At 35.9% G+C, this 17,247-nt stretch overlaps 2 protein-coding genes across 2 annotated transcripts; both read right to left on the bottom strand.

Annotated features, from left to right (window-relative positions):
* Positions 1-2,964: 2,964 nt before the first annotated feature.
* Positions 2,965-5,135, bottom strand: LOC116288974 (uncharacterized). Its single transcript, XM_031695838.2, has 3 exons — positions 4,988-5,135; positions 4,693-4,913; positions 2,965-3,920 (listed from the first exon to the last, which is right to left on the bottom strand). Exons 1-3 carry the CDS (start codon positions 5,031-5,033, stop codon positions 3,645-3,647), a joined length of 543 nt encoding a protein of 180 aa, XP_031551698.2. The 5' UTR covers positions 5,034-5,135; the 3' UTR covers positions 2,965-3,644.
* A 6,356-nt stretch (positions 5,136-11,491) lies between these two features.
* LOC116288973 (uncharacterized) lies at positions 11,492-16,045 on the bottom strand. The gene is made up of 4 exons (XM_089027888.1): positions 15,925-16,045; positions 15,420-15,564; positions 15,089-15,177; positions 11,492-14,205 (listed from the first exon to the last, which is right to left on the bottom strand). Exon 4 carries the CDS (start codon positions 12,843-12,845, stop codon positions 12,270-12,272), a length of 576 nt encoding a protein of 191 aa, XP_088884014.1. The 5' UTR covers positions 12,846-14,205; positions 15,089-15,177; positions 15,420-15,564; positions 15,925-16,045; the 3' UTR covers positions 11,492-12,269.
* Between the last annotated feature and the right edge of the window lie 1,202 nt (positions 16,046-17,247).

Genomic DNA, 17,247 nt, shown 5'->3' with positions numbered 1-17,247 from the left:
ATAGTTTGTAAGGCTTCATGTCTTTCACGCTTCGTTTTGAATTGTTTTAGTGTTTCTTGTATCTGAGGATAATTGAGAACGACTCCACACTTTACCATTTTATCGCCATTCTTGGTGGAATAGGATCTGGCAGGTTTTTTTTACAAAAACAGTGGATAGAAGATTCGATTGAAGTCGTGATTTAGTCTTGTACTAGTTACTAGGTCCAACTCGATGCAGCAACTGATCGGAAATCAGGGTTACGATTTGAAATAAATGGTGGAATAAGATGAGGTAACGATCATATTATCCAACAGGCTCAAGTTGAGTCATGGTGCATGTGATGATCTAAGTTCTATTTTTGTTTTCATTTGCTTTCAGTTACAAAAAGTGGTCCCAGTGACATGTTACGACTATTTTCTTGGTGTAAAATTGAAATAAAAACGTTCTACAATGAGTGATGCACTAAATTATCAATCCTATCCAGGGTCTTTTTAAGTTCCATTGTTTTAAAGTAGTTCCAATTGCAAATTTCTGGGTCTAAATCTCTTCGAAGGTACTGCCGTTCCACGAAACAGTGATCACAATGAGTTGATAGAAAATGCGGTGAAAACGAATTCTTAAACGTGTTTGTTTTGATCCGAGTTATCGCCTCGGTACAATTTTGACACTGTAGAAAATATTCTTTTGTTAACGCGTGGCTTTCCGAGTTTGGACAATCCTTTTGCATTTCCCCCCTTTGCGTTGTGTTTTCTATGACTTGAATCTTTGTTCGCGCTAAATTACAGTGGAGTCTATGAGCCAAGTTGAGACTAAACTAAAACCTTTTTGCCGTGATACACGTTTTTTAGTTCAAAAAAAGAAAAAGAAAAAAAAATTGTATAAAAATAGAAACACGGTAATGATTAATTAAAGTTGGAGCATTATCTTTTTTACCCCCATCAATACCCTCTTCGCCATTTTCTCCCTTTTCATTGGTCATATTATAATTGTAATCTGAATTTGAAGTTTGAGTTTACTCCATGCTCTTTATGATTTTACCATCAAACAAAAAGACACACACACAAACAGAATTCTTGTTTACAATTTTTATTAGAAGTTCAGCAAAATGATTACTTGATTACACTATATATTTATATACAGGTTTTCTTTCTTTCTTTTTTCTTAATTACAATTCTTGAATAAGTTGTTCATGATTTATTGATTCATAACTCGTCAAGTCAACTTCATTAAAGGGCCACTTGGACGAAAATCACTCCAAAATTAAAACTCTTTCGTTCGAGCTGGAACTTTGCTGAAATAATCTTGAATACATTAAGAACCACTCACTGAAATATTTTTCTGATATTCGAAAGGAAAGGGCCAAAACTTTACGATTTATTTTCGTCCGCCATTATTTCTTTGACTCACAGAATTCGGCTCAAGAGGAATGGCGCGAGTAACGTATGACGTCATTTACTCAACCCAAACCAAAACATTGGTGGCTAAATGTATGTGTCATGTTCGTAAAACTCGGTTTATTTGGTTTATTCAGAAAATATATAATGTTTCACTTGATTCCTTAACTACTATATGACCAAACAATGTCTAGGCGCTGAAATTTTTCAGTTTCAATAATACTGACGATCATAATTCGAAAATTTCAATACATCTCGGCACGCCAAGAATCAAAACAAAGTGGAAACCTGGACGAGATTCTAGCGGCTCCATCGCGCGAAGTGACTGGAAGATTCGGGATTTATTCGAACCATCTTTAATAAGAATAACAACTTTTCAAGGTATATTTACATACAAGGGCAACCTCAAAATTTGGTTCCGCGAGACATCCGACACAATGAAAGAAAAATCTACGAGCTGAGTGACAGACGCCGCTGTCGCGCGAGTAATAAATAAGAAACCTTTGACATGTTCTTTTACAAAGATGATATTAGATAATCGTATGTTTGTACCTATTAAATGCATAATAAACATTTTGGAGCAAATAATAACCGTTCTGTAGCAAATCAGCTAGGAGAATTACGAGCTCACATTCTAAATTATTCGGCACATAGATCTAAGTAATTGTCACAAATCTTTATATCACAACGCAGAATTCAAAAGGCAATCGTTTTTTTTTTTTTTCATAACATGATCAATAGCTGTTAGATTACATTGAAACTTCAAATTTAAGATCTTTATATCATGGACAGTATGTGGCAAATACAAATAATGAAATGAAAGTAAGGAATTCTTATGAAAACCTCTTCCCAAGCATTGCTTCTTCTTCTAGTTCGGCTTCATCTTCTCTTTTATACACATACATACATACATACATACATACATACATACATACTTTATTATCTTTCCCCATAAGGGCTTTTCGAAGACAATATATTACAATTAAAAAATCAGCTAAATATCTAATTACTAATACATAAAATATAATTATTATTATTAAGAAAAAACATATATTACAATATCTTACAGGGCCCAGCTGTTCAAAGCCCGATCACCGCCAATCCCGGGTTAACTCTTAAACCTATAGAGTCAATCCTGGATTAGTGCCAATCCAGCCCCGAACAACCCGGCCCAGTAAAACAATAGTTATCTATAAATAATGAAGAAAGTATGAACACACGATACACGATAACTTCTGGTTCTAACTCTTCAGGATTGACAAAGCGAGCGTCCAAAGGACTTTCCATCATATTTGAAAAGGTATCAAAGATTTAAAAAAAGTCTGTTTAGATTACTCTTTTTACGATAACGCGTTTAAAACATCAAATAAACTTCAGATAATTTAACAAGAAATGTATAGTCAAAACGACGCTAACATAAAGGTGTTGAGTAAATGACGTCACAGCGTAAAACCGCTGTACATAATAACTCGTTGGCCGTGAGTCAAAGAAATTAATGGCGAACGAAAATAAATCGTAAAGTTTTGGCCCTTTCCTTTCGAATATCAGAAAGATATTTCAGTTAGTGGTTCTTAATGTGTTCAAGATTATTTCAGCAAAGTTCCAGCTCGAATGAAAGAGTTTTAATTTTGGAGCGATTTTCGTCCAAGTGGCCCTTTAAAGTAGTCGTGACTTTGATGATAACGATGTTTTAAAATGACTTGGAAAAAATAATATTTGGAAAATCAATCATTTGTTTTTCTAGTGACTCTACTAAAATTTTTTGATTACTTATCTCTTTAAAAGAGGAATAAAATTTGATGCTATGATCAATTTTCATAAAATGACCCTTATCGTCAAACCTGTTTACACATTAAATCAATCCTCTGTCGAGATAAGTTACTAGGCACGTTTCATGAACGAATTCGCTAATGCCATATTCTTTACAACACATTAAATTATATTTTTCTTCAAGTCTTTTGTTATTCACTGAGCGTTGGTGCTTGCATATGCCACATTTTTTTCCATTTATCTAAAAAAAAATTGGGTTGCAAAATATCAAATCAGAAATGTGATATTTCATTAGCAAGATAAAAGGCTCATAAACATTTAAACGGCTATGACGAATTCGTTCAAGAAATTGAGCTGTAACAGGGGCATAATACTTTAATGAAAAAGTTTGCCTGCAACGAGGACATAGTTTTGGGTTTGTTTGACCTAGCATCATACGTCTCTTGATTATCGTCCAGACAAATAAAACACGTCTAAAAAACAACAACGAAAGATAATTCAAGGAATAGTTATAACCCGAGTTTCAAAATCATGAGGAACAACAGCTATTAAGGATTGCCTATCCAATCGGATTTGGGATTCAATTTTTTCAAGATCTACTACGGGTCCTCTTAGAATTGTTCGTAATCGATGTTTTGGTCTACCGAGGGGTTCTATTACGATTTCGTTCTCTAATAATGAGATTTGTATAAGATTATATATTTTGGTGAATATTTGATGCATATGAAGATTGCAGATTAGAGCTGTGATCTTGCTCTTAGTGTAGTTGTTAAGCTAAAGTAGAAAAATGGACGGAAATCAATAAACAATCAAATAAAAAACCCATTGTCAATCAGTAACCATCGTAAATGTAGGTTAAATCTAAGAAAAATTCATCTCTCTCCGAATCAATCAAACAATTTGCTTCATCTAAAGCATGTTGTAAATCTATCATATAATCCTGGCCATCAATATCTTTCCCCAATATTGTTTTTCTCATAAGTTCTATATTTTTAATCCTTTTTCGGAAATCTTATAACATTTATTTATAGTTTCCAAAAGTGCATCCATTTTCATAACACTACCGCTAAACGCCCTTTTCATCTTTTCAACGGATGAATCAATAGTTTTAACCTGAATAAAAGGAAAAGATAAAACGTCTTACTTTTGTTCCTCAACTTTTTAAAAATTTGATCAGGATGGAAGCTCATCCAATTTTTTTTAGCATTTCCTTAATTGCCATTTTATACTTTTTGTTTTCCTTTACCATTTTAGTTTTATAATAATGAACGAAAAAAGAGACCGGTAAATAGATAAATTGGCATCTTGGTAGTAAACGATCTTCCGAAAAAGTTTCTAATACAAAACTTGGAAGGACCTTTATCATTTGTCGACAAACAGGACAGCTACGTCCTGCTACGTTTTTGGTATTTTCTACATAATATCTTAGTAGGCAGGTTCCATGGATTCTTAAGGAACAACACGAAAATTCTACCCAATGTTTTTTAACATTGGTAGGATGTTTGATATATCTTCTGTTTAAAGATAATAGGCAAATATTGCATACCAAATCTTCCAGATCTTTTTTGCTTTCTTCATCTTCCTCTCCTTCCTCTTCCGAATCTTCATCGAGATCGATACGGATTCTTTTTCTAGCAGGCTGCTCATCCTTTTTACTCGTTCCAGCATCGCCAGTACTCGTTCCTGCGGCCTGATCGTTCGTTAGTCCTCCAATCAGTGATGGCGAGTTAGGGGCCACGTCAGGGGATTCGGGAACCACCATCACATCTAATAAAAGCAACAAAAAGACAAGTATAAGTATGCATTTTGTTGGAGGAAAAAACCAGTGCAAGTATACTTACCAATATTGGATGAAGATTGATCAACAATTTCCTGGTTGGAAGCCATCGTTGAATTAGATTTATAGTAAAGAGTACAACGGGGAGATTAAATTCAATAATAATAATAATGTGGTAGCACGGAATAGTTACAAAATAACTAATAAACTGGTGGCCCTCTATCTATAAAACTAATATAAATAAAACATACAATAAATATAAAAACTAATATATATACATGCACATTCAATGAAACGATTGTCAAAAAAAATGATTTGGTGAACAAAATTGGTGCTTCGGGTGCCCATACTTATAATGAAATCCACTTTAAAAGAATAAACAGCTGATTAATCAATTTTTTCTTTGAACTCAAAAGAACTAAAAAAGACATGAAAAGAAAATTTTAAGGGAAGAAAAAAGGTTTTTGGAACATAAGACATCTGTGCGGTGATGTTTGCTCACTAGAAGAAATAAAATCTAAAACTTATTAGTATGTTATACAATTTTTTTTTCCGACAAAGAAATGAATGGAAAAACGTAGGACAGAAAAGAATAAATTGAGGTTTTAGAACATATGACTTCTGTGTACGTTCACTAGGAACAAAGAAAATCTAAAGATTATTTTGGTGCTATTAAAAAAAAAAAAAAAAAAAAAAAGGTTTTGTTTAGCAAAACACACAGACACAGACACAGACACACACACACACACACACACACACACACACCACGCATATACACACTCGTACATAAGATTCTTTTTTTCTTTTTAAGTCCTTTTGAGGGTTTTCCCCAAACGATGATTGTTAAAGACATAAAACTCAAAAGGGATTTCGATTCAGTCAACAAAAGATGTAATACACAAGCAATTTAGATGATATGTATAGAACAATACAGAAATAAGCTCATTGGTTTTTTGTTTGTGTAAGTAATGACTGATGCTAATAACACTTTTTAAAAGCACTAGAGATGAACAGCTAACAATCGAGATATCAGGTCATCTCAAAGAGTAGTAACTCGTAATAAATCTAAGAATTTTTTTCTTTTTTTTTTTTTTGGTATGTTCTTTCGAGTTATCTTTTTCATTCTTAGCTTTTTGGAATAAGGCTATCATAAAGTCAATTGAAACAGAGTCTAACAAAAAGAAAGATGCCACGAAAAAACTTCCGGTGAAAGGAATGTCAATCAATCCATACAATTTTACAACGCATACCCTGATTGGTTGATAAGATAAAACCTTTATTAACCATCAACAAAAGATATATGGTATGACAAGGGCTAAACAACTCTGATTTTTTCTAGTCTTTTGTTTAAAAGTCGTATTAAAAAACTATATCAGGAAAGAGAACATATAAGGATATGCTTTTTTGTGAAAAAAAAACTAAAGACTTTCTTTACACTATGTGCAATGCATGTTCAAAAAGGATTTTGGTTTAGCTTTTCATTATACATTGAGGGCGGAGTTTTTTCATTCTGAATAGATTTTTTGAAATTCATTCATACATTGAGCAAACTATTAGAATCAATCTATCGGACACCTTTTTGATTTTTTAAAATAATTTTTGTGATTTTGAAAGAACTCAAAAGATTTTAGCAACTTGAATGGTTTCCAGGCAAAAGTTTGTATAACTTACGATTTTAAAAGAATAAATTATGCAAAGACCAAACTTAGTAGTTTTGGTGTCCTTTTGAAGTTGTAAAAGTTCTATTCATCCTTTAATCCTTAAAAGTAAATACCGGCTTAGGACGTTTGCATGATGGCGTCATTTGACTCCCACTACCCAGATGCTTTGCGAATTTTCTTTCTCATTTAAATTTGTATTTCCTCATGAGAATAGTAAGACAATTGGTGCTAATTAACTGAACAAAAGAAAGCGTGCAAGGGAGTCTGGTAGTAGAGGTCAATGACGCCATCGTGCAAACGTCCTACGCCATCGTGCAAACGTCCTAAGGACGTTTGCACGATGGCGTCATTGACCTCTACTACCAGACTCCCTTGCACGCTTTCTTTTGTTCAGTTAATTAGCACCAATTGTCTTACTATTCTCATGAGGAAATACAAATTTAAATAAGAATGAAAATTCGCAAAGCATCTGGGTAGTGGGAGTCAAATGACGCCATCATGCAAACGTCCTATAAATCATTTTACCAGCAAGACCAGGAAAAACGAAGAAGACGACGAGCTCAGAAACAAAAGAAAAAAAGACACACCATGTCGAATCAAGGTACCAAAACTTAAGATGTGAATGCTTAAGGTGGAACCAAACTAATTCAGAGCGAATTTTGGACAATTTTATTCTCGCTGTCTTCGCAAAACTAGTGAGTCAATTTAAGGTGGCTGGACCCCCTCACGCTTGACCGCTACCTTCCACTTTTGGAACGCTGGTGCATAAACGTGTTTTATCCGATTGCAAATCTTTTTTGCACATAAGTCACATAAAGATTGAATTAATGTTTGATGCAGTTTTTAGTGAGATCGGACGTCATAACACGTGATTATGATGAAATATTTGTTTTCGTTTAGAAAATAACTTTAGCCTTGCAGAGCGTTCAACACTAAAATGCTTCGTACCACATAATTATATACTGGATACCTCCATTTGTGGGGATTTTTGAAAAAATCTATCTAGCTAATTATGAGATATTTGAGATTATTTAAATATAATGCATAATCTACTTCAAAACTAAACAATGGATTTCATACGGCCGAAATTAATATTTCAGAGCTATACATTCACAAACGTCATTGCTCATTTAGTTTTACTCTGTATCTAGTTTTAAAAGGAACATTTTGAAGGTAATCGACTTATGCGATTTTGTGAAAATGTATAGTGCAGAAGACGGGGTAAACATTTGATGCGCACTTTTCATCGCAGTTTTCTAGTCAATCTTACTAGATCTTCCATTATTCTAAAATTCGTTGATCATTTCTCTCAAAACTACGTTTTCCGATTTACTCCCGAAGCATGGTAATACACCGTTGTGACAAACGTCCCACGTTTGAATAAAAAAACTGTGTATTACCATGCTTCGGGAGTAAATCGGAAAGCGGCCAAGCGAGATCAGACCGTGCATGGTGCGAAAGAATTTGGTGTTATGGTCATTGGCAAACAATAGAATTCCCAGAGCATCAAATCGTTGGAAAACGATCAATGTTTTCTGTATTTCTCGTTCGCTTTAGACCGCTTTAAATGAGTTCAATAGTCTTGCAATTTTTTGTAATATTAGTTTAAGTTCTAATTTGTATCCTGATGTAGTTTTGAGAGAAATGATCAACAAATTTTAGAATAATGGAAGATCTAGTAAGATTGACTAGAAAACTGCGATGAAAAGTGCGCATCAAATGTTTACCCCGTCTTCTGCACTATACATTTTCACAAAATCGCATAAGTCGATTACCTTCAAAATGTTCCTTTTAAAACTAGATACAGAGTAAAACTAAATGAGCAATGACGTTTGTGAATGTATAGCTCTGAAATATTAATTTCGGCCGTATGAAATCCATTGTTTAGTTTTGAAGTAGATTATGCATTATATTTAAATAATCTCAAATATCTCATAATTAGCTAGATAGATTTTTTCAAAAATCCCCACAAATGGAGGTATCCAGTATATAATTATGTGGTACGAAGCATTTTAGTGTTGAACGCTCTGCAAGGCTAAAGTTATTTTCTAAACGAAAACAAATATTTCATCATAATCACGTGTTATGACGTCCGATCTCACTAAAAACTGCATCAAACATTAATTCAATCTTTATGTGACTTATGTGCAAAAAAGATTTGCAATCGGATAAAACACGTTTATGCACCAGCGTTCCAAAAGTGGAAGGTAGCGGTCAAGCGTGAGGGGGTCCAGCCACCTTAACTGGATTTTTCATATAATGTGCTTGGATTATCCTAGATTCTAACAGTGTATTTTATTTTAAGATTTTTTAAATGTTTAGCCTATTACGGCCGAAAATCAAACAGTGCTATTTTTAGTTTTTGGCTTTTTTCTCCTCATCCCCAGGTACGATTTTTCTGAAATTTTCAGAATCTTATCATCTAGTACTATTGCAGCCTGTGTGTATAAATTTGGATGGAAAGTCTTGGGCAGAAAAAAAGTTATGACGCCGCTTGAAAATTCGATCCAAAATTTGAAGCATTCGAAACATCGCGCTGTAGAAACATTATCATTGAATGGATTGCCTTGAAGCTTTCACATATCTATTTCCAAGTATTGCAGATGAGCCTTACGAAAAATCAGAATCAAATCTTAAAAACTCATTGAATAAATGTTTTTTTACTAATTGTCGTTGTAAACCTCAAATATGAGAGTTTTGCTAAAAATCACATTTTCGCCGTTTTCTTCAAAACGGCTCCAAGTTTTTTCTTTAAACTTCCTACATCAATAGACCAGACCTTTATCTAGATCGTAGTGAAATTTCCACTGCTCGTCCTATCCAAATTTTGGAGAAAACATTTTTTAAAGTGAGGAGTACCTAAAGAGCTCGACCCGCTAGAAATAATTAATTCAATACCGGTCGACAACAACGCTCTCGGACATTCCACAACGTTAACTTCGGGACAGGTTCGACAGAATATCTGCATAAACACAATGACATTGAAGATGTCGTTATGCAAATATTCTCACGAACTTAACCGTGTGGAACGACCGAGAGTGTTGTTGTCGACCGATGAGGTGAGCTCTTTAGGTCCACCTCACTTTAAAAAATGTTTTCTCCAAAATTTGGATAGGACGAGCTGTGGAAATTTCACTACAATCTAGATAAAGCTCTGGTCTATTGATGTAGGTAGCTTAAAGAAAAAACTTGGAGCCGTTTTGAAGAAAACGGCGAAAATGCGATTTTTAGCAAAACTCTCATAATTGAGGTTTACAACGACAATTAGTAAAAAAACATTTATTCAATGAGTGTTTAAGATTTGATGCTGATTTTTCGTAAGGCTCATCTGCAACACTTGGAAATAGATATGTGAAAACTTCAAGGCAATCCATTCAATAGTAATGTTTCTAAAGCGCGATGTCTTATGTGCTTCAAATTTTGGATCGAATTTTCAAGCGGCGTCATAACTTTTTTTCTGCCCAAGACTTTCCATCCAACACTTTCCATCCAAATTTATACACAGGCTGCAATAGTACTTGGTGATAAAATTCTGAAAATTTCAGAAAAATCGTACCTGGGGATGAGGAGAAAAAAGCCAAAAACTAAAAATAGCACTGTTTGATTTTCGGTCGTAATAGGCTAAACATTTAAAAAATCTTAAAATAAAATACACTGTTAGAATCTAGGATAATCCAAGCACATTATATGAAAAATCCAGTTAAATTGACTCACTAGTTTTGCGAAGGGAGCGAGAATAAAATTGTCCAAAATTCGCTCTGAATTAATTTGGTTCCACCTTAAATGTGAATGCTGTCTCATAAACTGATTTTTTTTTTTGGAATAAAAAACAAACAAAACAACAACAACAACAACAACAACAACAAATTGACGGACAAGCTCAGAAAACTAACTTATTGTTAGATTATCGTTTTAAAATTGACCCACACCTCTTTCTTTCGTGTAATTTTTCATCTTTTTTTCCTTGTTTTTTTTGTTTTGTTTTTTTTTGTTTTTGTTTTTTGTTTTTTGTTGTTAGAGAACAAAGCTGAATTGACTGTTGAAGAGAAAGAAGAAAAAGAAAGCAGTCCGCAAGAAACGTCGGCAAACGAAAAGGACGATCGCGAAAAGGAACCGCAAGTAAATCAAATCAAAGGTATAGTTTTAAGAAAAGAGTGATTTTGTCTCAACAAAATATACTATTCTAATGCCAAACGCTTTTTAAAAAAGGTATTTAGTTATCAACTGTTTAGCTGTAAGATGACTAAGAATTTTACTCAGGCATGACCTAAAGAAAAAAGCAAAAGACGGGTAGATTTTTATTCCCAATAATGACCACGATGTTTCTACATTCTACATTTTTAATTCTACATTTTCTACTTTCTTTGTTTATTAGATGATTCTCTAGACGACGATTATTGGGAAGACGAAGATAATCTCTTGTATGGTATGTCAGAAGAGGAGTCGGACTGGGAGGAGGAAGAGATGCCGAGCATCGCGGAACAGCTAGAGCCCGATATGGCTCTAAGATTGTACAGCCAATTCGGCGATGCACTAGATCTGATTTCTTAAATTTATCATTTATTTTGTATATTTTTTTTAAGGAACATATTGTATAAATAAACTAAAAATTCTTTTAATTTGTCTTTTTGATGTGTGTTGCTATAATAATAATAATTGGCAATGGCTATGCGTTCGCACGAAAAGATCGATCAAATGCAAGTAAAACAATTGGAGGAGGAATTATAGTTTATGTTCGTGATCATTTTCCATTCACCGTTAGAAATGATTTCATGAATAATGAGGATGAGATAATATGGATCGAAATTAAAAGATCAAAATGTAAACCAATACTACTAGCAACCGTCTACAGACCACCTGATACTAGATCAGCTGATTTCATTGAAAGTCTACAAAAATCCCTTGGCAATGTTATAACAAGCCGCAAGCCCAATTTTATTGCGTTTGGGAGCATTCAGATCTGCATGTTTAGAATATTTTTGGGGGATTAAAAGTGGGAGAAGTGTGAAGCCTTTGTCTGTTGGCCAGCAGGACGCCTAACTGGAAAGACTACTCAACACTGAAACTTCTTTCGTCAGCTCGTTAAAAGCTGTTACTTATGACACTCAAAGTTAAACTTGCTTTCCGGGTGCGTTCACACCTATCGTAATTTAGCTAGCTAAAGTTCATTTTATCTGTCATCACGTTTCAAGTAAAGCTAGTTAACGATTTGTCGACGTTCACATTATTAAAATGCACAAACGAGTTATCGAACAACAACAGTAATTTAATTCGTCAGTTTTGAACTTTTGGCGGGATTTGTGCCTGGATCAACATGGCCGAATCAGTCCGAGCTTTTTTACTTCTGTACTCCCTTTTTGCACCGATTTGGATATGTCGTTCTCTATTATCGCCGACTCAAACAGGGTTAGAAATTCCTGCTGCGTCTCTTGCGAGGCACCATGCGAACCAACAATGGGGCTGCGGGTATTTACCTGCGCTCCCAAGATGCAGTAGACGAATGCTTCTATGCTGCGGTTAATACGGGCAAGGTTCTTCAGACCTATGCCCTTCACGGCAAAGAACGGCGCCCATGGGTATTTCTGCAGACTTTCTATGAAATAAATTAGCGTTCCCTTCGACCCATCGCCTCCTAAGTCTGAGAATTCATAGGAGCTAGGATATCCCATGCCCGGCGTTTCAATGCTAGCACCCCCCAGCATAGGTGTAAGTTTCTCCTAAACCATGTGCTGCGCCTTCTTTGTTACGGAAGTCGGGGTTGGAGAGTTTGAACTCGTTCTTCAGTCGTTCCCACGCGACCTTGTCATATTTGTTATCCTTCGCTTTGAATATGCTGTCGCCTGGTAAAGGCGCGCCCAGCTCCTTCAATATGCGGCGAATGGTAAACGCAACGTGGAACCGTAAGAAGGGAATATGAAACATATCCACGGCTATGCCACATCCTTTAGTAGCAGCCCAGACTCCGAAGTTCAACTGCTGCGGCCAATACCGCATGTCGGGGCTCGATAGCCATTCTCTAGCCTCTTTCCCTGTCGTATGCTTTATCGCGATTTCTCTGAAGATATCTTTGACCTTTGTTTTGAATGTCGTAGGGCCTACGGGAATCTCCAAAGAAGTGACCATTTTCGCGAAGTCATTTGCGCCGCCTTTGTCGTCGTAAAATGGGTAATCCTCTGTCGTTATTAATAGATTCTTTGGGAAGTTGGGCTGCTGCTTATGTTCGACAGGCTGCTTCGGACTTAGGTCTGCATTGCTGTACATCCTAGAGCCTTGGTAATAAACCCCATCGGGTCTTCACTCGAACTTGCTAGCGTCTGCATGCGGAAACATCTTCCTAAACGCTCTCCAATTCCAGTAGTCCCTGTTGTCATGATGTGGCTGCTCCTCGATGTCATTCCCAAAAGCGTCGTACATTAGTATATAATGGACGTTACACCATCGGCACCTAAGATGTACCCAGATATTCCGAACTACCATACTACGACACCTAACGAATTAAACGCTGAAAACTTCAGGCTTAACAAAGCAAACTTAATCCTGGCTTACTTGGAAGGGCAAACAACACATTATGAAGAAGTTAGGAAGAAATACACCAGAGCCCGGAGTACGCTACATAAGATCGCAATAACAACCGGGTCTATGTCTGTTGCTTTAACGGGCAGCGGCGTTGCTACTTCTTTGACTGGCCCTGGAGTAGTCGTAGGCGTTCCTTTGGCCAGCGTTGGAGCAGTTTGTGGTATCGTCTCCGCTATTACCACGGGCATTATGAAACAGTTGTCTAGCAAAATATCAAAGCATGACACAACTATAGCTCTTTCCCGGGCAAAAGCTAACACCATCACTGATTTGGTATCCAAGGCTTTAAGAGACCGCAAGATAGACGACGTAGAATTCTCGCTTATCCTGGCAGAGGAAAAGAAGTATGAGGAACTAAAGTCGGGCAACAAAAAAACAATCGTAAGGGATCTTTCCGAGGAATCTCGAAGGAAGATCTACCAAGAAGCAAAGGAAGAGCTCCAAAGAAAGCTCGCTCAATAAACGTTTGCTTCGAAAGGAATCAAATGGGATTTCAATTCCATGTTACGTCAACGTCTGGGTATCCATGCTAATAGTGGATGTTCGGGGTCAATCTTCTGAAATATTTCGTAAATTGCGTCGGGGTAATAAGGAATATCCTTATCCATCCTACAAAACATCCACTCAGCTCTGCTCATATCAGAAACCTCCGGAATAGAATCACCGGTAATTTCAGACAAAAGGTAGGGAATACCTTTGTAATATTTCCCTAACTTCAATTTTTTCAATGTCTTCCTTAAGCTTTGTGGGGTTGGTTCTTTTAAGTCAAGCGCAATCATTTCCATTACTTCGTTGTCAAGGTAGACGGGGTGATAACCTCGGATGTGACTCATCCAGTCTCTAAAGTATTTTATTCTTTTGTATGGGGTCTTCTTGCGACCTCCATTGGCGTAATACTGCTCCTTAGTAGCACTTGGAACTGCTCTAAGGATATTCCTACCGCATTCGTGACATTGAGCAGATGTATCATCCTCTATTTGCATCTTCTTATAACAACAAACAAGCTTCCTTGGGGGCTGAGAGACGAATCGGGGCTGCAAGCAATCTACACAGAAGTTATGGAAATATTCTTTACATTCATGCATATATATCTTATAGATCCCGCAGGCATAGCAGCAGTAAGGGGCTCCTCGCCGCTGTCGACGGATCGCACAAGGGGGTCCCAGGCCCCAGTAATACCCGTAAAATTCCATGTTCAATGCCGACCAATCACGATTCCCCCTTACTGCTGCTTGAGACTGACGTTTGTGAGAATTTGATTTTTATATAAACTTGGATGTACCTTTATCTCTCTGATAAAGTCATCTTAATTAGTATTCTTTATGTATAAAGACGCATGGCATTATATGACAACTCCTTGAATACTAATGAAGAGGACTTTATTGAGTACAAAGGTCCAAGCACATTATGTGTGTGGTCACTAAAACACTATTTCAACATAGCCAGTAATTATGCAGTGGTCTACTTTGCCAAAAGGGCTCCTTAAAGTACAGTGTGAGTACTATAAATGGGACCACCTAGACAGCAAGAACCAATTAAATTGTAGGAAGAAAACAATACATACCAAGTTTGGGTAGTGGAGCCAATCAGAAAGCAGCTGTAAACAATAGAGAAAATTATGATGGTCATCTTGTTCAGTCTGGGTTTCTGATTGGCTTAAATACCAAAGGTTGGAATGCATTGTTTTCATTCAAGATTTTAAATTGGTTCTCTTGTCTTATTGGTCTAATTGACCCCTGTTACAGTAGTTGCACTGTAATGCTAAAGCATGACTGAAATAGGCAGTTAGCATGATGGCGTCATTTTACTACTACTACCAAAATGCTAAAGCATGACTTTTTTGACTGGTTTCATTTTTTATGAATACAAAAGAAAAAACTAATTTGGATGCATTTATATATTCTAACATAGCTAATAGTTTAACGTACTTGTTTGTCATACATCTGCTGGCAATAGCTTGATGCAATGTAGTATCATCACAATCTAATGATGACACATACCAATACTTGTCATCAAGCTGTTGAAAAAGTCAAAGAGATCTGTTTAGAAACCTGAATCATTGATAGATATTTGTTGAAATGATTATATTACTAGCAGGTACTAGTTAAGAGGTCAACACCCATACAGCAACAAGGTGAGTCCATATTGTTATGAAGGTCACAGGGTCATCACCAGGTTGATGTTCAGGCCAATACTCATAGACAACATTGTTATCAAGTGTTTTTGCTTCTTGTTTTAGTGCATTATACCCATCATTACCAGATTAATACTGAAGTATTCCATTATATATAGGTTAGAGTCGAGATGCAGTATGGTAATGAGGTTCAGATGTCAGGTTTCCATCTTGTTACAGATCACTGGACAGCCTTATGGAGTATTTCACGTGTAAGTTATACTTTTAAGACTGCAATACAAAGAAAGATAAATCATTAGGACATTAATATTTAGGATTTTCATGGTTCTAACGAGGGAGGGCAGGCTTTAAAATTTCACGAACCAAGTTTCGTGTAACGATGATGACCAAAGTTTCAAATTATGGGGGGGAAAATGAAAATATACCCAAATTAAGCTTACAAACTGTTTAAAAACTTTCTAAAATTACATATTTGTGGCAAATTTAATCGTATTTTGCCAGAAAAAGGGAAATTCTTAGAGTTCAAAGCCAACACGTGTCATGGCGGTCAATCGAACTTCCGAAATCTTTAAACTGGTTAAAAATACGGGAAAACGCCAGAATAACGCAGAAAAACACAATAATTCTTACCTTTCATAGTTCTCGTGTCCTTATCTCTCTGTTAGGTGAAGCACGAGCTAATAAAATTTTTTTGTTCTTGTAAAAGCTCCTCTTTATATTTCCACAGATTGACACACGTCGAACCGCGAAGGGAGCAAGATTTGAAATGAACCAAATCCACACCAAGGGACTGGAACTAGCATTTTACACAGGGATCCCACAAAGATCTTGATTTTTTGCCGAAAATGCGACGGTTTTTGAGCAATATTTTTGGCCCAAAACGTGGAACATCACCAGAAAAGGCTATATTCGTGCCCTACGGAGGATAAAAACCCGAAAAAACGCTTATTTTAGGGGAAAAAACCCAATGTGTTAATTAGTCACGTGACCAGTCACGTGACTTTTAATTTTGCGTTTAATAAGATGTGATTTTTAATTTTTCACAACAAAAAAAAAATCGTGGGTTTGAAATAATCCTTTCTTTTAAATTCATTAGATCACGCAGTTGATAATAAAAGAACATTGAACTTTTATTGTGTGACATTTATTGTCTGACCCATAGAAATAAAAAATAAAAGAAATAAAACAACAGCTGAAAAATATCCTTTAATGTCTAGACTCCACCCGACCAAAAATAAAACACACCCAGAGACAAAGAGGAACAAACAAAGATTTCAAGACGCATAAAGCGCCAACATTTTTTTATTACACTTCAAGTTATTTATCAACTTTATTAACTCATGCGGCTTCGCCACTTTGCGCGCCTGATTTCAGTTTAAGTTATACTTTCACACATTGAAACTTTTAGCTCAAACTTGCTCACACTAGCTTTACTCGTGCCGGCAAACGAAACTTCGCGAAGATATTTTAGAACGAGATTGTGTCGTGTTCCAATCCCGTGAATCTTGTCTCTTAACGACGTCGAACACAAGTTTTAGCCAAAAGTTTCAGCGCGCAAAACAGGAGCTTTACTTCTTGAATCAAAACAGCACAGACAAACCGTTTGATGCTAGTAAATTATGCGCATTAATTTTTTCTCCTTTATTTCAGTTTGAATAAGTGTTTTCAAGCGTAGAATAAAACATTTACCTGAGAGAATAACACGTGCTTACACAACGCCCAAAGTAATCAAATACAATGACGTCATATTTGTGTGAATACAGTAGAAACCCGTGGACGTTTTGTTTCTGTTTTGGAGAAAAAAGGGACCGTGCGTTTTAGTCACGTCGTTCCCTCGATCATCATTTTTTTCTTTCATTGAATCAGCATTCTTTCTCACGACAAGAAAAGAAGCAAGCCTCAAAGAATCTAGCACTTTATAAATCAATGCCTTCATTGTTCATTTGTCAATCC

This window comes from Actinia tenebrosa, unplaced genomic scaffold, assembly GCF_029948245.1.
Source record: "Actinia tenebrosa isolate PJP-AT-01 unplaced genomic scaffold, QUT_ActTen_1.0 PGA_scaffold12__29_contigs__length_12842862, whole genome shotgun sequence".
Taxonomy (NCBI): Eukaryota; Metazoa; Cnidaria; class Anthozoa; order Actiniaria; family Actiniidae; genus Actinia; species Actinia tenebrosa.
Note: the sequence above shows the minus strand (reverse complement) of the source record. Positions and strands in the feature narration are given on the sequence as shown.